The 23,179-nt window shown below is 36.8% G+C and overlaps 1 protein-coding gene and 1 pseudogene across 4 annotated transcripts in view; one reads left to right on the top strand and one right to left on the bottom strand.

The window, feature by feature from the left end:
* Window positions 1–9,933: 9,933 nt before the first annotated feature.
* The window catches only part of DCUN1D1 (defective in cullin neddylation 1 domain containing 1), a 31,255-nt gene continuing 18,009 nt past the window's right edge, over window positions 9,934–23,179 (bottom strand). For all 4 annotated transcript variants that reach the window (XM_021692340.2, XM_044920090.1, XM_044920094.1 and 1 more), the window contains exons 5-7: window positions 14,450–14,532; window positions 14,113–14,209; window positions 9,934–12,783 (exon numbers count right to left, since the gene is read on the bottom strand). In XM_021692340.2, the coding sequence (XP_021548015.1) occupies window positions 12,704–12,783; window positions 14,113–14,209; window positions 14,450–14,532 (260 nt within the window). In that variant the 3' untranslated portion in view covers window positions 9,934–12,703. The remainder of the gene's footprint in view (window positions 12,784–14,112; window positions 14,210–14,449; window positions 14,533–23,179) is intronic.
* On the top strand, window positions 18,861–20,086 carry LOC110582349 (annotated as a pseudogene).

Genomic DNA, 23,179 nt, shown 5'->3' with positions numbered 1-23,179 from the left:
TTTTTCCTCCTCCATCACTGGTAGCTCATCCGTTTTCTTTGCTATTTCCTCCACACTCACCCGATCTTTTTTTTTAATATTTATTTGAGAGAGAGAGTGCACACGGTGGGGAGGGGCGGAGGAAGAGGGAGAGAATCTCACACAGACTCCCTGATGAACGAGGAGCCAGACGCAGCACCCAACCTCATGACCCTGAGATCATGACCTGAGCCGAAATCAAGTCAGTCGCTTAACCGAGCCACCCAGGCGCCCCTCACCCGATCTCTTAATATTGGAGTGCCTCAGGGCTCAGTCCTTGAACTTCTCTTTTCTGTCCACATTCATTCTTGGTGATCTCTACTCAGAATTTCACTGGCTCATATAGGCATCATAAACATGTACCCTGAACTGAGCTCCTGATCTTTTCCTACAAAACCTGTTTCTCCCATATCTTCTAAATCTTGATTAATAGCAATTCATCCCTCCAGTTTCTCAGGCCAAAAACCTTAGAATAATCTTTGAGCTCTTTCTTGCTACACAGTGACAACCTCTCCTCTTCTATGACATTCTTCACTTCACTTCTACTCCTTCCTTCACTTACACCTAGTTCCTCAGAAAATCCAGTTAAATCTACCTTTAGGGCGCCTGGGTGGCTCAGTTGGTTAGGTGACTGCCTTCAGCTCAGGTCGTGATCCTGGAGTCCCGGGATCGAGTCCCGCATCGGGCTCCCTGCTCGGCGGGGAGTCTGCTTCTCCCTCTGACCCTCCCCCCTCTCATGCTCTCTCTCTCATTCTCTCTCTCAAATAAGTAAAATCTTTAAAAAAAAAAAAAAGTCTACCTTTAAAATATATCCAGAATTTAACTACTTTTTTTTTTAATAGCTCCACTGTTATCACCCTGCCTTAAGTCACCATCATTTCTCATCAGGATAATTGCATTAACTTCTTAGTTGACATATTATCTATTGCTGTGTAACAAATTATCCCAAAACTTTAGCATCTTAAAACAACAGGCATTACCCACATTTTTTGTGGATCCAGAATCTGAGTGCAGATTCAATGTGGGTAGCTCACATTTAAGGTCCCTCACAAGGCCGCAGTCAAGCTGTTAGTCAGAACTGCAGTCCCAACTGAAAGCTCAACTGAGAGAAGATCAGCTTCCAAGCTTATTGATGTGGTTGTTGGCAAGATTTAGTTCTCCGTGGGTTGTTGGGCCAAGAGCCTTGGGTCCTCACTGGCTGTTGGCTGGAGGCCACCTTCAGTTTCTTGCCACATGGGTCTCTCTTAAAGGCAGGTCACAAAATGGCAACTGGCTTCCAACAGTGAGCAAGTGAGAGAGCAAGAGAGAACATGCAAAATGGAGACTATAACCTAACCTCAGAAATGATATCCCATCACGTTGCCATACTCTGTTCATGAGAAGCAAATCACTAGGTCCAGCCCACACTCGAGTGGAAGGGATTACACATGGGTGTGAATCTCATGAGGCAGGGATCATTGGGGATGTTTTAGAGGCTGCCTACCACAACTCCTGCTTTCACCTTATCCTTCCCACACACACAAACACACAGTCTTTTCCCAACACACCAGCTAAGGCACTTTTGTGAAATCTCAAGTACTGACCTGATACTACTCTGCTCAAACCCTCCAATGACTTCCCACCTCACTGTAAAAGCCATAGCACTAACAGTGACCCACAAGGCCACACACAATTTGCTACCTGTTATCTTTTTTTAAGATTTTATTTTTTAGGTCGCCTGGGTGGCTCAGTCGCTTAAGCGTCTGCCTTCGGCTCAGGTCATGATCCCAGGATCCTGGGATCAAGTCCCGCATGGGGCTCCTTGCTCAGCAGGGAGCCTGCTTCTCTCTCCCCCTCTGCTGCTGCTCCCCCTGCTTGTGTCAAATAAATAAATAAAATCTTTAAAAAAGAAAAAAGATTTTTTTACATAATCTCTACACCCAACGTGGGGCTCAAACTTACAACCCCGAGAGAAAGAACTGCATGATCTATTGACCGAGCCAGTCAGGCTCCCCTCTACCGTTACCTTTGATCTCATTTCCTATTATTCTCCTCACTCGCTCCTCTCCAGCCTGCTAGCCTCCTTGATGTTCCTCAAACGTGCTGCCAACTCAGTCTTTATAGTTGATATTTGCAATGACTGCAAGCTTTCATTAGATACATGCATGGCTTATGACTTCATTTCTTAGGTATTCAGCTGTCTCAATGAAGCTCTCCCTGATTACCCTATTTAAAATTGCACATTCCACTGTCCCCTTCCCTGCTTTTTCCCCCTCCACAGCACTTCTCACTATATATCACAATATATATATTTTATACTAGAATGTAAGCTCCATGAGGGCAATTATTTTTCTTTTGTTCACTGCTGTATTCTTAGGATAATGCCTGACACATTAAGGGATTAGAGACATTTATTTAGAATATTATTAGAATGAGTGAATAAATTCTGAAAGATCTGAGGAGTCACCAAAGGATCTTAAGCCTTTTAGGTAAGTCATGCTGGTAACAGCAAGAATAAGTGATTGGAAGAAAAACAGACTAGGGCACCTGGGTGGCTCAGATGGTTAGGCGTCTGCCTTCGGCTCAGGTCATGATCCCAGGGTCCTGGGATCGAGTCCCACATCGGGCTCCCTGCTCCTTGGGAGCCTGCTTCTCTCTGTCTCTCATGAATAAATAAAAAAAAAAAATCTTAAAAAAAAAGAAAAAAGAAAAACAGACTAAAAGTATATAGGAAGCCACAGGAACTTAGGCAATCCTGTGATGAAAATTTAAGGACAGTGACACTGGGAATCAAGAACATCATATGGACACAAAACTTATAAATGCTCCAAAACTGTTCTACAAATTCTACACAACCACCAAAATCCCAGCTGCATTTTCTTGCAGAAATTGACAAGTTGATGTTAATATTTGTATGGAAATGGAAGGGACCTAAAATAGCCAAAAAATTTTTTGAAAAACAAGTTGGAGGAGTCCTACGTCCTAATTTCAAAATTTAACTACAAAGTTACAGGAATCAAGACTATGTGGTTCTGTCACAAGGAAGGACATACAGACTGATGGGAATTAAGAATCCAGAAATACACCCATATATTTATGGGCAATTGGTTTTCAACAAGAGTGCCAAGACCATTCAATGGGGTAAGAAAATAGTCTTTTCAACAAGTGGTAAGGGGACAGCTGGCTATTCACAAGCAAAAGAATTAATCTGCCCCCCCGCTACCTCATGCAATATACAAAAATTAACTCAAAATAGGTCAAAGACATAAAGAGCTAAAACCATAAAACTCTTAAAAGAAAACATAAGTGTACATTTTCTCACATTGGATTAGGCAATGGTTTCTTAGATTTGATATCTAAAGTGCAAGCAACCAAAGAAAAAAATAAATTGGATTTTATTAAACTTTTGTGCCATAAGGCACTATCAAAGTAAAAAGACAAACCACAGGATAGAAAATATACGTAGAGGGGGCCTGGGTGGCTCAGTTGGTTAAGCATCTGCCTTCGGCTCAGGTCATGATCTCAGGGTCCTAGGATCAAGCCCCACGTCGGGGTCCCTGCTTACCAGGGAGTCTGCTTCTCCCTCTCCCTCTGCCCCTCCCCCTGCTTGTGTGCTCACTCTCTCTTCCAAATAAGTAAATAAATAAAATCTTAAAAAAAAAAAAGGGAAGTATTTGTAGATCATATACCTGGTAAAGATCTAGTATTTCGAATATATAGAGAACACTTACACATCAATAATATAAGTAACTCAATATAAAAATGGGCATATGACCTAACCAAATTTAATACTGAAGAAACAGAAAAACTGAGCAGACCAATAACTAGTAAAAAAATTGAATCTGTAATCAAAACCTCCCAACAAAGAAAAGCCCAGTACAGAAGGCTTCACTGGAGAATTCTACCAAACATTTAAAGAACAATAATCTTCCTCTAACTCTTCCCAAAAATTGAAGAAAAGGAATTCCAAACTCTTTCTGTGAGACCAGCAATGCCAATACTAAAGCCAGACAAGGAAACACAAGACAACTGCAGACCAATATCCCTGAAGAATATTGATACAGGAGTCCTCAACAAAATATTAGCAAACAAATTCAACAGCACATCAAGGAATTATACACCACAAGTGGGAGTTATTTCTGGAATGCAAGGATGGTTCAACATATGAAATTCAATCATTCTAATACACCACATTAACTGAATGAGGACAAAGCCACATGATCATCCTAATTGATGCAGAAAAGCAATTGACAAGACTTAACACCCTTTCCCGATTTAAAACAAAAAACTTCAACACACAAGAAACAGAAAGAAACTATCTCAACATAATAAATATCATATATGAAAAACACACAGCTTACATTATATTTGATGGTGAAAGACATAAAACTTTTCCTCTAAGAAAAGGAACAAGACAAGGATGCCCGCAGTTTTTTTTAAAAAAAGCAAATATTAACAGACAGGGAGAAATAGGAAGCAATTCAATAATAGTAGGGAACTTCAATATCCCACTCCCATCAATGGACAGATCATCCAGGCAGGAAATCAATATGGAAACATTGGACTTAACATGTTAGACCAGATGGTTAATATCTTGAATATCAAAAGAACTCCTACAACTCAACAAGAAAATCAAATAACCCAATTCAAAAATGGGCAAAGAACTTTAATAGACATTTCTCCAAAGATATACAAATGGCCAACAAGTATATAAAAAGATGTTCAATATCACTGATCATCAGAGAAATGCAAAACAAAACCATAGATACTGCCTCACACCCATTAGGACGGCTAGTGTAAAGAAAAAAGTGAGGATGTGGAGAAATTGGAACCCTTGTGCATTGTCAGGATTGTAAAATGGTATAATTGCTATGGAAAACAGTATGGGGGGGGGTTCCGCAAAAAATTAAAAATAAAACTACCATATGATCCAGCAATCCCACTTCTGTGTATATAGCCTAAAGAACTGACAGTACGGTCTCAAAGAGATATGTGTACACTTAATTTCCTAGCAGCTTTATTCACAATAGCCAAATGTCCACTAACAAAAAATGTTGTATATACCTACAATGAAATATAATTCAGCCATAAGCAAAAGAATCCGTCACATGCTACAACATGGATGACACTTGAAGACATTATGCTACGTGAAATAAGCCAATCACAACAAGACAAATACTGTGTGATTCCCTTATATGAGGTATCTGAAATAATCAAATTCATAGACACACAAAGTAGAAGGTGTTTCCAGGGGCTGGAGTGTGAATATATATTTTTCAATTCTCTTATATTTTTAGAAGTGGAATTGCTGGATCATATGCCAAACTGTTCCAAACCGGCTGCACCACTTTACATTCCCACCAACGTACAAGGGTTCCAGTTTGTCCACATCTTCATCAACACTTGCTTTGTCTATCTCTTTGATTAAAGCAATCCTAGTGGGTGTGAAGTCATTGTGGTTTTCATTTGCATTTCCCTAATGACTAATAATGTTGAGCATCTTTTCACGTGTATGATGGCCATTTGTAGATCTTTTTTGGAGATACACCTATTCAGATTCTTTGCTCATTTGTAAAATGGGTTGTCTTTTTATTGTTAAATTATAAGAGGTTTTTATATATTCTGGATACAAGACCCATTATATTTTTAAATAAAGGAAACATCTTTTGATTATAGCTTTTTATACACTTCATTAGCTTTCAAAATATTTTCAAGTTAGACTACATTCTTTAAGCACATGAAATGTCACCTTAAATATAAATTGCATAGGAATTTAAAAATTTAAAGCAACCACTGCTTTTTCAAACATATGTATTCCAAGGCAAGGAGTTGGGACATACGGGGACCCATAGGTGAAAAGATTTACAGAAATAAATGCAATGTATGGACCTTATTTGAATTCTGACTTGAACTGGAAAAAGAATTATAAGACAATTTAAAATACTGACTGGATAATTACTAAGAATTTGTTAACATTTAAGTGTGGTAATAGTATTGTGATTATATTTAAGCATCCTTATCTTTTCGATATAAATACTGAAACACAAATGGAATTATCTATGTGGGACTTGCTTCAAAATAAATCAGGGTTGCAAAGATGGGTGGCATATAGACAGGTAAGATCGGTCATAAATTCATCGTGTTCAAGTAGGTTCATTATACTATTGTACTTCTGTGTATGTCTGAAATTTTCTATTAAAAATTTAAAAAGCACTACACTCCAATGTCCACTATGTGTAAGAGCACAAGTTGCTGGCAGCAACTAAATGATACCAACTAAAGTTTTACAAATTTAAGAAATTCCCAGTTACCTTAAAAGCAAAAGAGCTCTGGGAAACTTAAAGAGACTGTGACATATCCGTGCAGTGCAATGTCTGTACAATGTTTTAAATATTACCACCAGTCACAGGCTGACTCGGTAGCTTTATCAACTATGATCCACACAACAGCACCAAGCACCAGCCACAGCACTGCTCACCTACGCACTTCATCTCCTCAGCAGAGTTCTAAGGGACCAGAGCACTCCCACTGGAAGGCTAGAATAACTTTTCTCACTGGCTACAGAAAATACTACCTTCAACTAAGTACATGTCTATAGTAAGTCATTTTACAGTAATCCCGCAGGGCACCTTATACTCACCCAAACTGCATACCCAATCTATGGACACACGAGTTAGGCTTGCGAGGTATAATTTGCACACTTAGAATACATACCCACCAGAATGACTATAATAAAAAAAGACAAGTATTCTCAAGGATGTGAAGAAACTGCAACGCTTATGATTTGTGGCAGGAATATTTTTAAATAGTACAGCCACTCTGGAAAAGATTTGGCAGTTTTTAGGAAATTAAGCAAAAATTTTCCAACCAACCCAACAATTACACTCCTGGGAATCTACCTACCTATGAGAAATGAAAACATTATGTCCACACAAAGGGATATATGTGAATGTTCATAGCATCATTATTCATAATACCCAAAAAATATGAACAATCCAAATGTCCATCAACTGGTGAATAAGCAAAATGTAGTACAGCCATACACTGGAAGATTATGCAGCAATTAAATGAACAAAGCACAGGCATTGGCTACAACAGGAGTGAACCTCAAAAACATCATGCCAAGAAGCTGGATGCAAAAGACTTCAAACTGTCTGACTCCATTTATGTGTAATTCCCAGATAGGGAAAATCTATGAAGCAGATGAAAGTGGCTGCCTGGGGCTGGGGGTAAGGGAGGGAATCAACTGCAAAGGACCATGAGGGGAGCTTTTATGGGCTGACGGAAATGTTCTAAAACTGGATTGTGAGGATGGTTGCACAAACTCTATAAATTTACTAAAACCATCAAATTGCTTATTTACAATGGGTGAATTTTATCATGTGTAAGTTATACCTCAATAAAGCTATTTTTTTTAAGTACCATTACACCAAGTCTTTGGAATGACTCTTTTAAAGTTCTGGCTGATAGCCCTATTTAATTTCAATAGAATGAGTTCTAACCTACTCTCAGGATTAAAAATAGTATTAGCATTTGCTTGAAACCTAAACACGCTACTTTTGAAGGATTCCAAGTACATACATCTCTAATCTTTACTGATCAATTATTACCCTTTTAGCTATGTGCCTTGTTAACTATAAGACAAATCCTTGTCTACAGACTACCCTAGCATTTTCTCTCAGCCATTTTTCCCCCTGAATGTATGCCCGACACTATTGCTTTTTGTAAAAATCTTGTTTGGTATTGCCCCAGTTTTCCATTAAATACAAAGTTTTCTTAGAGTATTTCATAACTTGAGCTAGAATTTTAAGTAAATATTTATATTGAACATGAACATTCTAAACATACACATTCTAAATACAAAATATTATCCTTTTTGTTTTGTTTCTTCATTAAGCCATTCACATACTGCCTCTGGCAAGTTTCAAATCAAGCTTTGCTTTCAACTACTTTGGTTCAGAATTCTTCTTTAAAATTATTTGATGGATTCTTCTTTCAAAGCAGTTGCTGTCTTCTATGATCAGACCTGCTTTAATTCTGGTCTAACTCCATCTCTTTCCATTCCACTGAAAAATCTGCCAAAGGGGTAATGTTCCTGCTTATGCCAGACATTAAAAAACAATTTCTTTTAACCGAACATTTTTCTCAAACCAAATTTCATATGCAACGCCATTAACCTGCAAGAGATAAAGGAGGAAGCTATGGATAAAGTGGAAGAAGAGGCACCCTGCCTCCATGGCCCAACCTCAGGGAATATAGCAGCCTCGAAGTATGGCTTAAAAAGCAATGCCCTACATTACAAGTCACATTTCAGCACAGCACAAATACAAAAAAATTAAACTGAAAATATTTAAGCAATACGCATAAGAAAAACTTGGATATACTTAAATAAAAAAATAGACTTTTGGGGACCTCAATTTTAAAAATTGGTAACTATAAAATAATTCCCAAAATAATGTCTTTAAAATTCCATAAATACATTACTTTTTAGGAATTCCATCTACTACAAAGATTGTGTACCTTTTATCATAATTTCCTTATTTATGACAGATTTTAAAAGAAGATCAACCAAAGAAAAGCCAAAAAGCCACAGTAACACAGAACATTGAGCCTAGTGGGAAGTGGTTAAATAAGTTGGTCAGCAGGAAACGCCAATTACCCAACAGGCAGTAAAGGAAAATAAGATGGCAAGAATGCTCTGGTAAAACCATTTATGTATCTGTATTATGAATTTAAAAAAAAAAGCACTATCTGCCTCCAGAATCAGATACAAATCAAGCAAATATTCAACCAAAATGGCAACAAATAGTAAGGATAAACCTGGAAAAGGGGATTTGTACTATTAAGAATTTTCAAGTTTATATCAACTACAAAATATAAACCCCTTCCCCTCAGAAATCAAAGGTATCATGATATATAACTTCACATTTCTATAAAATAAAAATAGAAATTATTGCTCTATGACTGTAAAAATGGAGGCAAGTAGAGTTTAGAAATATACTCGTTTATAATCAATTAAATGATGAGCCATAATTTGAACCCTAGTTATCACATTATGTAGAAATCACAATTCAGGTGTTGTGTCCTTAGTTATTAAGATATATGTTAAATAGTTCACATTTTAAAAACATTTTATCGTTACATAATCAAATTTGATAAAATTTTATCAAAACATCTATGTATTCAATATAAATCATATTGTTAAAAGTTTTATAAAGTAACATTTAAAGAAAACTGCTGAGGTGCCAAATAATTATTTTCTATTAAATATACAACTTAACATTTAGAACTATATAAATTAATTCTTGCTAAAAGTTGATTCAGGTTTACAAAGGCATACTTTGTGAACTATAATAAAGTTCCCCAGCACCACTTTCCTTTTCCATTCCAAAATTCTTTCATTAGGTTTAACTTTCTTCTGTCATTCATATGTAAAAGTTACAGAAGGTTTACAATACGTTGTCTTAATAGTAACATGTTTTCAAAAAATCTAAGCAAAGTGCACATTAAACTAGCTACAACTACTCAAATTCCTTATCAAATAAAAAATAGATGAACACTTCATTCACTTAAATCTTTGAGGAAAAAAAAAAAAATAGTATAACCTTGCTTAAATAAGAATTCCCCAGTAAGGATATTATATAAAAGATTTCCCATGTTATTTTATTTACTTTCTCTCATTAAAACTTTTTAAAAGTCTAATGCAGAACACGCACTTACAATGCCATATTACACAACTACAGTACTGTTAATTAAACAAAGCAGCCCAGTATAGTTGTAAACATTTTAAAAATGTAGTAAACAAGACTTGGCATGTCTTTTCTTCCCAAAACTTGCCATTACAATGCTCTTTCCATGAATAATTACTCTTCCTGGAAAAGTTTAAGGTATATTTTAGTCTTTAAAAATATTACACTGAAATAATATGTGAAAAGATTTAGTCATGGCAATTTCACGGAAGCTTTTATTGCCTCTGTTGGTAATATGACAGGGATTGTAAGAAGCACAATTGAACTTACAGAGATTTGCAGATGATAGTCACTAACGATAATCTTGATCTCAAGTATTTTTATATGTGGGCACTTCTAATTTTATACACTTTACTATTTAAAAAGCATTACATTTTAAAATGTGTACCTGTTTTGACATTTGGCAAAAAGGAAACTGTACCTGTGGTTCAATTTAAAACAAAGAATCAGCCTGGGAAGTTTAACAAAATGAAGACTGAAACACTAATGAATTAAAGCATTTCAAGGTGTGTCTGTGTGTGTGTGTGTGTGTTTGTGTGCGCGCGCATGTGTGTATGAGCATGTGTGTCTCTTTCAACCTCTCTCTGTCAATCTCTCTCACAGACACACTCACACACATACACAGCCATATGTATAAGCATTTTTTTTAGTACAAAATACTCCCTGTAACCAGACATTTATCCTCAAAATAATCACACCACATTAAATCAGTCTTCTCTTTTCAGCCCTAGTAATAGTATTGTTTAATTCTAAGATGCCATCATAGAGTGAACAACCTTAACTTTTATGCTACATAATTATATTCAAAGCTTTACGTATTTTTTGTTTATAATTACACAGTAATTATAAATGTTTAGTACCAAAATGATGACAAACACTATTTTGTTGAAAAAGGTCTTGCGTTTAAAAGGAAAAGTCTGTAAACCCAAGGCACTAAGCCATGAACCAATATCAGACTTCTAAGAAAAACCATTTATATTGGGGGAAAAAAAAAAAGCTAATGGGATCTCACTTTAAAACACAGCATACTCGAATTAATCAATCCGAAAACAATACCATAACTCAAAATCTTCAAGACAAAAAACAAAATAGTACATATATATATATATCTTTTTAAATTTTTCATAATTGAAGTTCCTCTTTATATTTACAAATATGAAATCAGGAAATACTGAAAGCAGCAGGATTCTTTTTTTCTTTTTCTTTTTCTTAAAATAACCAATTCTAGTAACCTGAATACAAGTTTTCAAAATATTCTTTTGGTAGAATTAATATTCTTGAGTTAAAGTTATGATTGGAATATTAATATAATATCTATGGGGAAAGCTCAATTTCAGAAACTGTGTAAATAAAAAGTAGTTGTAAGATGTCACTGTTTCTTAAAATCATTTCCACATCTACATAAAACATACTGCTATTCTGAAGTACATTCCTTTGATAATTTTAACATTGGGCCTTAGAGAGTTGCCTGGATATACCAAGCAAAATCTATTCCTGCTAAAGACCAAAGTCACCCAATATATGAAGTTTTACATTTTTTTTTACTTGCCTTACAGAAATGTTTAAGAGAGCAAGAAACCCTTCATATGTCAGGAAGTGAACAGAAAAGTGAGGCATTTTCAGCATGAAAGCAGTTCATGGGTCTTGTAATGAAAAAAGTAATATAAGATAGGATTCTGCTTTGATGTGAAAACTGAGCTAATTTGAATGAAACAAAAAAGGTAAAGAAACTAAATAATTTACAAAAATAAAAGCCAGATTGGTATTTTGCACCAAGTACATGCTTGCTTGAAAATTTTTGCTCCTGAAGTAAGTATTTGGCAACCACAGTGATTAGCAGTTAAAGGAATTTCAACAAAATAAGAAGTCATCAAAAATGGACTATTTGTCTGAAAGCAGTACCTATAAGGATTGAACTTCATGGCTCATCATGACCATTTTCAAAATTTAATTCCTACTATCTTCTTATAAATTAAGAGAATTTCATTTGTGTTCCATAGTGTGCTGACAAAAACAAACAAAAAAAAAAAACAAAACAAAAAAAATAAACCCTCATGCCTAAATTTAGAATATTGTATTGTGTAGCAATCTAAAACATTCAAAACAAATTAAATAGTTTAACTTATTCAACAGGCATATAAGCATTTCAAAATCATAATGAAATCCAATTATGTAGTGCATAATGTAGACAGGAGTAGAATCTAACATTATGCAGACATTTCCTAAATAAAAGTTCCCTGTAAGACAACTATACATAAACATGGGTAAGGTAAGTGCAGACTAGTTCTGTGGAACCTTTTGAAATCGAGGGTCTGAAACACAATAAATTTTTCAGGTAGGCACACCAAGTTATCCTCAGAATTTTTCACGTTGGTTATTTTGACATCAGTTACTCTACTCACATCAACAATACATGTGATTTGCCAGGAAAAAAAAATCCCCCCAAACCAAAACACCATTCCAGATCTGGTACACTTAAATATATCACTCTCATTGGAAGTGCTATCAGCATAGTCTTTGCAACTAGCCCAAAGCATATATTTAAGAAGTTTTTATAAGTTTTTGTGATGTTCATATGTTTAATTCTTATGCCAAACTGCTTTCTGATGAAGACAGCATTGTGCTTTATGCAAGAATGGAAACCTCAAAATAATCACCATAAAGCTTCTAAGACTTATGGGAGAATAAACTAGGATGGTCCACAGATATAAGATGAAATCCACAATGTTGGAATTATAAATGTTTAGAGCGGCCCAGACTAGAAGACAAGCCCAAACCACCATTAGAAGAATGAAATACGATATGGTCCAAGATGTATCCTTAAAGTTTTGACACAACCCTCAGTCTGAATTGTGAGGATTGATCTTCAGTTCAGTCCAGCCAGCAGAAATTGACTGTGCAATTTTCCGTTGTATTTATTGTACAGACTATGTACATTCTAGAAGGTTCCTTTAGTGCTACACTGTTGTACTTTTTGTCCCAGCAATTTGAGGGCGTGCAAATTCCACAAAGTCATCAATAAGAACAGGCCATGCTCCTGGGGGGGGGGGAAAAAAAAAGTATGGGAACAAAGAAAGGAAAAGCAGAAATAAAATTTTAAAGAGAATCCTTTACTTTTTAAAATACCTTCCCCGTAACAGTTAAAGTGTATCATTACAAATATTCCCACTGATCAGACTTCCAAAATTCTGACTTTTTAGAGTTTCTACCTAAAATATTCCTTATATTCTCTCTGCTCTATTATTCTAAAATTTGATTATCCTCTGAGTGATAAATAATAACTCTTCTGGTGACCAATCAAGAATATCACAGTTTTCTGAAGGCCACGGAACTGGCAGCCTAAGAAATGGCCAGGCCATGATGGCATGCTGCCAGCACTGAGAGTATAGGCAGGTGGGAGGAAAAAAGTTTCCTGGCATTTTGTGGCGAACTTACAAGGGAAATCAACAGCAAATATCAACCTCTATCTAATTTCATGATAATAAATTACTAAAAGATTTTAAATTGCACATATGCATGCCTCTACACATCCACACGCCAACCTCCAAATCAGGAAGTTCTCCAGTTTTGTGTAAGGCCTAACAGAAAGCACAATTATCATCAGTAATACGCAGGCTTAGACATTTCTCACTTGTCAGTGGAGACTGTACATCATAATGAAAACAAAGAGAAAAAAATAACATCATCTCTGGTTAAATAGTTCCAGGACACTTTTAAGGAGGCCAAGGTCATTGGAGATTTTTCAAAGAGTACCTCTGTCTATTCAACAATCTCAAAAATGCATCCTGCTAATTCTCAAGGGAAGCCTAGTAAGGATGTGTGAGGAAATCAATGTAAACCCACTGTCACTTCTCAAAAAATAAAAGCAAGGTCCTCATAGTGGATGGTAATATCTTTTTACACACATGAAAAAATATCAGAAAAGAATTCAATTGATGATCATTTACTGAATGTCAACAGTACTACAGTAGGGCAGCTGAAGTACATTTCAAATTTAACAAAGTCACTGAACTTGAGTTTACAGTCAAGTTCACAGACAAGACAGATAACAATAAAAACACAAATATAAAAGTACATTAAGAAGAGTAATGAGTAAACTGAAAATCTAAAGTAAACTGAAAATCTAAAACATGGATGAGAACTATTCATGCATTTCTGGAAGACAGGATTACCGAGTTGGTATTTAAAGAAACAGAACAATATAGGCTAGTAGAGAGGACAAAAGCATTTTATATATTCGGAAGAACACAAATAAGAGGTCAGAGGACAGAAATCCAACTCCAAGAAAAACAGAAGTAGATAAGAAGTTCAAGAGTATGTGATAAAGTAACAAAACCAAAGTTACTAAGGCCAAAACGTTCATTACCTTCTTCATCATAATTAGACATGTCATCTGCAATCATTGTACTGAAGTCTAAAAGAAGGTTCCAAGTATCTTTTGGTATTGATCGTTTATGATGTTCCTATTTTTAAAAAATAAACAAAAAACATCCAAATCACCAGAGAGTTTCAAAATACCAGCCCAAATGATGCTAAATTCAAGAATGCAAAATAACTTGTGTAATGAAATTCTGGTAATCAAATTTCTCATTCTATGTCCACTACACACTCTGAGATGAGTTAGTCATGCTTTAAAAAATGTTAATTTATCTTCAAAGTAAAAATGTAGAGAAAAGATGGAGCTGCAAAAAACATGAACTTACCAACAAAAATTTATTCCATAAGTCTAAGAATTTAAATCTTCCATTAAGCACTAAATTCCAGTAGGCAATGGCCATTTCTAGATCTGTAATATTAAAAATAAGTTATGTATTTCAAATTCCATGAATATTTATCCCTGCAAAAAAACACAGGTAAGACCAAAAATAGCCCTAAAAAAAAAAAGTTTTTTTTTTTTTCCTCTGACTACTGTGTCGTAAAATTTTCATATACAGATAAGACCAAGGTTTGTATCCTGCCCTCCCTCACTAATGAATAGTCCCTTCAGGGCAAGAATACCACTTACCTCACACGGGGTTTCTGAAGCCTAAATTGGATAATGCGAAGACTAGATAAGTAATAAAATGTTAATGTACACCAGCGTTTCTCAACCTCAGCACTTTTGATATTTGGGGCCAAATAATTTTTCGTTGTGGGGGGCTGTCCTATATTTTATGACATTAGCAGCATCCCTGGTCTCTACCCACAGCTCCATTCTACCCCCAGTGGTGACAACCAAACTGTCTCCAGACATTGCCAAAGCCTTCCCCCGGGGAGGGGAGAGAACAAAGCTGCCCCCAGTTGAGAACCACTAATGTACAACTACAGGTTGTGACGCAAAAGACTGCTTTCCACAATGACTGATCCTGACTTCAGAGACCACTAAGAATACGGATTTAAAAATTAAAATTCGTCAACTAAGATTTGCTTTTAGAAAAGTTTGATGAAGATGATATAAATGGCTATTTAATTGGGTTTGGAGCAGAGTGAAGCCATACTGCTCCATGACAAAGTATAATACCTGTCATGACAGAGAGAAAGAACTATAATCTCTTTCAAGGAACTAAACCTGTTAAGAAAGTATCAAGCTGGGCGCCTGGGTGGCTCAGTTGGTTAAGCGACTGCCTTCGGCTCAGGGTCATGATTCTGGAGTCCCAGGATCGAGTCCCACATCGGGCTCCCTGCTCAGCAGGGAGTCTGCTTCTCCCTCTGACCCTCCTCCCTCTCATGCTCTCTGTCTCTCATTGTCTCTCTCGCAAATAAATAAAATCTTAAAAAAAAAAAAAAAAAGAAAGTATCAAGCTTTTATGAGTAAATTTACATCTCCAGGTCGGGAAAAATTACATCCCAAGTAACTTAAAAGTCCTTTCAGATATGATCTCCAAACCACCCGATAATCTGAAGAATCCTGAGACTAGGGAAGACTCCAAAAAGGCTCAAAGAACAATATATAGGCCATAAGGCAAAAAATCCCCCTTCAGCACTGGACCTTCACCTCTTCAAGGATAGGGACTGCATATCCCCACATGAGCAGACTGAAACACAGCACACATTCCGAAACTGCTGAATGAATGAACTTCCTACAGTTCCATGTGCAAATGCACTATTTACCCTCAGAGCCATCATTACGTCTTCCTTCAAACTCAGTGGAAAAGGTGTCACTTTTTTCTCTTCTCCAAAGATAAGCCCTCACCACCTTGCAGATTTTTTTAATCTGCAAGATTCCTGCCTCTTCAGGAATCTTATCTGTTAGTTAGTTTTCCTCTCTCCCTACATCTTCAACTCTGCCCTGTCTTCTGGCTTTTTCCCCTTCACAAAGAAATATGCTCAGGTTACAGCACTTACCATTAAAAAAAAAAAAAAACTTTCCTGGATCTCTCATCCCCTTAACTAGCTACCCTCTTTGTCCTTCCTCTCACAGATAATCTTGAAACGGTACATGGAGTCTTCTACTTTTATCCATAATGTGCTCCTGAAAGCAAGGCTGAAACTCAAATTCAGATCCCCAGGTTTTAAGAAAACTAGAAATATGACACCAACTCCTAATCGTAATACCTTTTTAATCTTTGCAGTCTTTATGGCTCTATAGCCAATATTCCTTTCAGGTTCTTTAATTTTGTTCTTTTCTTTAACAACTAAACATGCTAATTGTCTAGCTCAAGTGCAGTACACAATGGCTCTTATTAGCATTCTTAATCTCCTTCTTCCCTTCAAATGAATGAAATTTATAACTAAGCGTATTACTAGTGCTAGCATTTTTTTTCCTTTTCAACTGATGTTCACAAAATAAGGATAAGAAACAACAGAGATATTCAAATAACTACAAACCAGGAGACACCTATTTTGTCAGCCGATACACTAAAAAAAGAATCTGACAAGTATGGAAGTGTATGTGTATGATGTTTGAAGGTTTAGGATGTAAAGAAAGAGAATTTGTTTGTAATGTACATTCATTGCCCCATTTCCTCACCTCCCACACACTCTTTAATTCTATAAACTAGCATGTACCTCTGTCACTCTACTGGAAGTAATCTCTGCCAAATAAACACTTTGATGTCCTTAATTTACCTGGCTCTCTGCCACACTGGACAAAACTGAATACACCGCCTAGATGATTTGTCACTTCTTTCAGCTTTAACTGATAGTGCTCTATTTTCCTCTGTCCTCTTTGGCTTTCTCTTTCTCTTTTATTGGCACCCCTTCCTCCATTCATCCCTTCCATGTTGGTGTTCTGTAATACTGTATGTCAGCAATAACCATTTCTACTACCTGCAGATTTTTCAAACCCTTACCTTTTTCCATGTCATATGCTCAACTGTCTTCAACAACTCCTAAATCTGAATCTTTTATCTCTATGTTCTAGATTCATATATCAAATTGCCTAAGGACATCTTCAACTGGGTATCCATAAACAGCTCAAATTCAACAGAGTTCAAACTGAACTCACTGTCTTCCTCTACAGACCTGCTATTCGTTCTCTCAATGTCCTCACCCTACAGTGTTTCTCAATGAAACACAATTTCACACTGTGAAGAACTACCCTGTGCACTGCAGGACATTCGGCACGCTCCTAATGTCAGAAGAAACCCTCAGTCATTATGACAACCAAAAACCACCCACATACATTTCCAAATGTCCCCTAAAGGTGTTCAGAATTGATAGAGAAACTCCTTTCTCTTCCTCATCACACACTTTCAGTCGAAGCACTTTCATTTTGGCTTCTAAGTACCTTTTAAATCTCTCTTCTCCATCCCTACCGGCAGGACCAATGCTAGGGTCCTCTTCATGTCCAGCTAAATCACTGCCACAGCTTCATAACCAATCACTCTTCCTTTAGTTCTGACTCCACTCCTTTTAAAGAACCACAATGCTTTCATACGGACCTTTCAGGCATACAAATTTGGTGTCACTTCCATGTTAAAATTCTGCAATGATTAAAACAACAATGAGATACCACTACACAGCTGCTGAAATGGCCAAAATCCAAAACACTGACAACACCAAATGCTGGCGAGGATGTGAAGCAACAGGAACTCTCATTCATTGCTGGTGGGAATGCAAAATAGTACAGCTACTTTGGAAGACAGTTTGGCAGTTTCTTACAAAACTAAACATACTCTTACCATATGATTTAGCAATCGCACTCCTTGGTATTTACCCAAATGAATTCAAAACTTATGTCCACACAAAAACCTGCACATACATGTTTACAACAGCTTTATTCATAATGGCCAAAACTTGGAAGCAACCAAGAAGTCCTTTAGTAGATAGAGAGATTATATAAACTGTGGTATATCCAGACAGAGGACTATTACTCAGTGCTAAAACAACATGAGCTATGAAGCCATGAAAAGACATGCAGGAAAACAAATGCATATTAATATTACTAACTGAAAGAAGCCAGTCTGAAAAGGCTAATTCTGAAAAAGGAAAACTATGGAGACAGTAAAAAGATCAGCAGTTGCCAGGTTAGGAGGGAGGAAAGGATGAATAGGCAAAGCAGAGGACTTTTAGGGCAGTGAAAATTCTCTGTATGATGCTATAATGATGGATACATGTTGTTATTATGTTTGTCCAAACCCACAGAATGTATAACATCAAGAGTAAACCTTAATGTAAACTTGAACTCTGGGTGATAATGATGTATCAATATAGGTAAGAGCTATGTATGTGTGGGGACTGTAAGAAATGTACCACTGTGGGGTACAATGTACCACTGTTGATACTGGAAGGAGCTATGTATGTGTGGGGACAGAAAATCTCTGTACCTTCTACTCAATTTTGCTGTAAACCTAAAACAGCTCAAAAAAATAATGTCTACTAAAAATTTTTTTTTAATCTGCAATAATTTTCCTATTGCCTTCAGATAAAATCTGCACTTCTAGTTAAATGAACTTACTTGCGGTTCCTCAAAGGTGCTATGTCTCTCACCTCTGAGCAACTGAACTTGCTAATCTCTCCACAAAAAGAGATGGCTTCTATTTTTTTTGGGGGGGGGGTCCTTGAAAACATATACTCATTCTTCAAGGCTCAAAAATTAATCATCTTTGCTTTCAGGTCCTGCACTGGAGGAGACGCACACAGCTAACATTGTCTTCCTCACTCAACTATTACAGCCGGTTCTCTCTGGGCACAATGGCAACTCTTAAGGAAAAACTGATTGCACCAGCTACAGAAGAAGAGGCAACCGTCCCAAACATAAGATCACTGCAGTGGGTGCTGGACAAGTTGGTATGGCATGTGCCATCAGCATTCTGGGAAAGTCTCTAGCTGATGAACTTGCCCGTGTGGATGTTTTAGAAGATAAACTCAAAGTAGAAATGATGGATCTGCAACCTGGGAGCTTATTTCTTCAGACACCTAAAATTGTGGCAGATAAAGATTACTCTGACTGCCAATTCTAAGACTGTGGTGGTGACTGCAGGAGTCCGCCAGCAAAAGGGAGAGAGCCAGCTCAATCTGGTTCAGAGGAATGTTAATGTCTTCAAATTCATTATTCTGCAGGTAGTCAGGTACAGTACTGATTGTATCATAATTGTGGTTTCCGACCCAGTGGATATTCTCACATATGTTACCGGGAAACTAAGTGGACTACGCAAGCACCGTGTGATTGGAAGTAGGTGTAATCTGAATTCTGCTAGATTTTGCAATCTTATGGCTGAAAAACTTGGCATTCATCCCAGGAGCTGCCATGGATGGCTTTTGGGAGAATACGGCAACTCAAGTGTGGCTGTGTGGAGTTCTCTTCAGGAACTGAATCCAGAAATGGGAACAGACAATGACAATGAAAATTGGAAGAAGTGCATAAGATGGTGGTTGAAAGTGCCTACGAAGTCATCAAGCTAAAAGGATATACCAACTGGGCTAGTGGATTAAGTGTGGCTGATCTCACTGAATTAATGTTGAAAAATCTATCCATGGGCGCCTGGGTGGCTCAGTTGGTTAAGCGACTGCCTTCGGCTCAGGTCATGATCCTGGAGTCCCGGGATCGAGTCCCGCATCGGGCTCCCTGCTCAGCAGGGAGCCTGCTTCTCCCTCTGACCCTCCCCTCTCTCATGTGCTGTCTCTCTCATTCTGTCTCAAATAAATAAATAAAATCTTTAAAAAAAAAAAAAAAAGAAAGAAAAAGAAAAATCTATCCAGGATTCATCCAGTGTCAACAATGGTGAAGGGGATGTATGGCATTGAGAACGAAGTTTTCCTGAGCCTTCTGTGTATCCTGAACGCTCGGGGCTTAACCAGTGTGATCAACCAGAAGCTGAAGGATGATGAGTTTGCCCAGCTCAAGAAAAGTGCAGATACCTTGTGGGACATCCAGAAAAGACCTAAAAGATCTATGACTTCTGGCTTCCAGGCTATAGAAATTTAAAACTACAATGTGATTACCTGTGAGCCTTTAGTTTTTCATCCATATACATGGACCACAGTTTGCTTTTATCTTCCTAAATATGGGAATCTGGGCTCACAGAATCAAAGCCCATGCTTGGTTTAATGCTTGCAATGAACCCTTGAACAAATGAGCCCTTGAACAAATAAAATTAACTATTGTAGTGTGGAAAAAAAATTAATCATCTTTATGAAGACTTTGCAAACTCACCCAGACAGGCTTAAGATGCTCCTGACTCCATGCTCACAGAGTAAGGAGTGAATAAATATTTTTGAATGAAAAAGGAATACTCAAAAAGACTTAGTAAGTTATAATTAAGAGTTGAAATGCAGGGGCGCCTGGGTGGCTCAGCTGGTTAAGTGTCCGATTCTTGGTTTCAGCTCAGGTCATAATCTCAGGGTCCTGAGACTGAGTTCCACGTTGGGCTCCACACACAGTGAGGAGTCTGCTTGAGATTCTCTCCCTCTGCCCCTTCCTACGCACCTCCCCCCCCACCGACCCTGGCTCACTCGTATGCGTATGCATGCCCTCTCTCTCTCTCCCTCCCTCAAATAAATAAATAAATAAAATCTTAAAAAAAGAGTTGAAATGCCTAAGACTGTACAGGGATAAAACGGCAATTGCCACATGCATACGAAAAACTGCCCTTTAGATAGAAATGTCTGAGTGACAGAGAGAAGAGCCTAGCTAGAGAGAAGTAATTTAAAATAGTAGTTTAGCCTCTTAAATCCCAACCCTACTACTAGTTAAGGAAACTTGGGTAAGTGAATTCACCTCTCTATAATTCAGTTTAAAATAAATATAACAGTACCTACTCTCACAGGGTTGCTCTAAGGATTAAATGAGTTAATAGACATAAAACATTTAGAACAGTGCCTGATAAATAATATATGAGTCCTTACTATCAGTATTATTTATTTTTAATAATTTTTAAATTATTATTATAGATTCTGAAGCAGTACTGGAAAAGAGAGCAAATTCAACAAGAAGGTAACAAGTGGCAACAATAGAATAAATAGAAGGAAAATACAGAGAAAAAGAGACAAGCAAGTAACAGAATTGCCTAAAACTGATACTTGCAGAATGAATTCTTAAGCCCTTATAGTAAAATTAAAAATGTGAGGTAATCCCAATGTCAAACAAAATCAACAAGGCAACGTGGGATTTCATAAAAGGTGATGAACTGAGTGCTGAATGAACACAGAAATGAACTGAGACTGGATACAAATACTGTCCCTAAGGGAAACAAAATGTTGCCAATTCACTAGGGAGGATGGAATGGTGATTAACAATCCTATTCCCAATGTCTTCATTTACTTAGAAATATCTTCATTTATCTTAGAAATACTTAGGGAAAAAATGTTAGCACAACATAATATAAAAAAAAATACAGAATGTGGAGCCAGAAGATCTGAGACTGAGTCCCAGTTCTACCAACTCTAAAGTTACATGACCTTAGTAAGTCAACCTCTCTACCCATGAATTTCTCCATCTTTATGATAAAGAGGATAACAGGTTTTTTACTTAGCTCAAAGGGTTGTTACAAGAACCAAGTAGGATTACATAGATGAAAATACACCTTAAAAACACTCTATAAAATTATTTCTAAATATTAAAGTAAATGTCTAACATAATCTTAAAATTTTTTAAATCAACTGCACAGGTATGAGATTCTAGCTGAACCACAGTTCACAAGAAAATAACCTATGATCTTTAGCCTAATAAAAGTTCAGGATGGTCCTAAAAATGGCATGGTTGCTAAAGAACAAATGTAATTTTTGACCAAACAGAATGAACAGTCACAAAAAATAACAGACTCATGGCGTTCTACATTAAACAGCCTCCTTCTGGAGTATTATGTTCTGCTTTAAGAGCTCTATTTTGAGAGAATCTGAGAAATTGGAAATGTGCCTGGTAGGGGACAGTAACAGGAATAACAAAGGTCTTCTCAAATGAAAAAAAGTTAAAAAAATTGGAATGCTGACCTGGAAAAAAAAAAAAAAGAGAGAAGGGGGTAAGTGACAGCAGATTTAGATGGTCAGACTTCCTCCATGCTGCGGTAGAGGACAAATAAGAGCGGGTGGTAGAAGTCAGCAAGACAAAGATGCTCACTTCATAAGGAAAAACTGTGATAAGTAGTAGGAGTATTCTGTGATAAGAACGGACCACTTCCTAAAACAATGTGTGTCCAATCCCTGGATGTTCCAAAGTAAAAACTAAATGAGCATCAGCTATGAATGCTACTTTAGACAGGTTAGACAACTTATGAAATCCCTTTCAAATTTAAGATTCAGAAGGCTATCAGAAATGCCAGGTGACTGAAACAGACAGTGATAGTGGGAGCACCCTATCCTGGTGTCAAAGGAAATCAAGTTATAGAAAATGGGAAAATATGGAAAACACCAGTTCTCATTATAACTAGCAGAGCTATTTATAAATAAACCACAGTGCTGTCACCGTCACTTTGCCTATTTGTTTTGGGCCTCACCTCCTCTCCTATGATCTTCTAACTCTTCTCTGCCAAATACTGTAATTTAAGAGCCCTGTGCACCCTTAGAAAGGCTGTCAAGAAAACGGTTTTCTTTTTAATTAAATTCTTCAACTAAGAAAAAGTCATTACATTTCCTGACACCCAACACCAACGCAAAACAAAAGGAAAAACTAAGATTTGTCTTCCTACTATGTTTTTTTTCTTTTTTAAATTAAGAATTTTTTAGTTTTAGTCTTAGAAAAATTGAGCAGAAAGTACAGACAGTTCCCATATACCTCCCCACCCCCCCGTTTCCACTATTTTTAACATCTTACTTTAGTGTGGTATATTTCCTACAGCTGATAAGCCAATATGGATATACTATTATTAACTCAAGTCCATATTTTACATTAGGGCTCACTCTGGGCTATACATTCTATGGGGTTTTTTAAAACAATTTTAAAATTGTGGTTAAATACACATAACAAAATGTATCATCTTAACCATTTTTAATTGTACAGTTCAGTAGTATTAGGTACATTCACACTGTTGTGCAACCAACTTCTAGAACTCTTTTTTCATCCTGCAAAACAGAAA

Source organism: Neomonachus schauinslandi, chromosome 1, assembly GCF_002201575.2.
Source record: "Neomonachus schauinslandi chromosome 1, ASM220157v2, whole genome shotgun sequence".
Classification (NCBI taxonomy): Eukaryota; Metazoa; Chordata; class Mammalia; order Carnivora; family Phocidae; genus Neomonachus; species Neomonachus schauinslandi.
The sequence above is the reverse complement of the archived record's forward strand: the minus strand, read 5'-3'. Positions and strand labels throughout refer to the sequence as shown.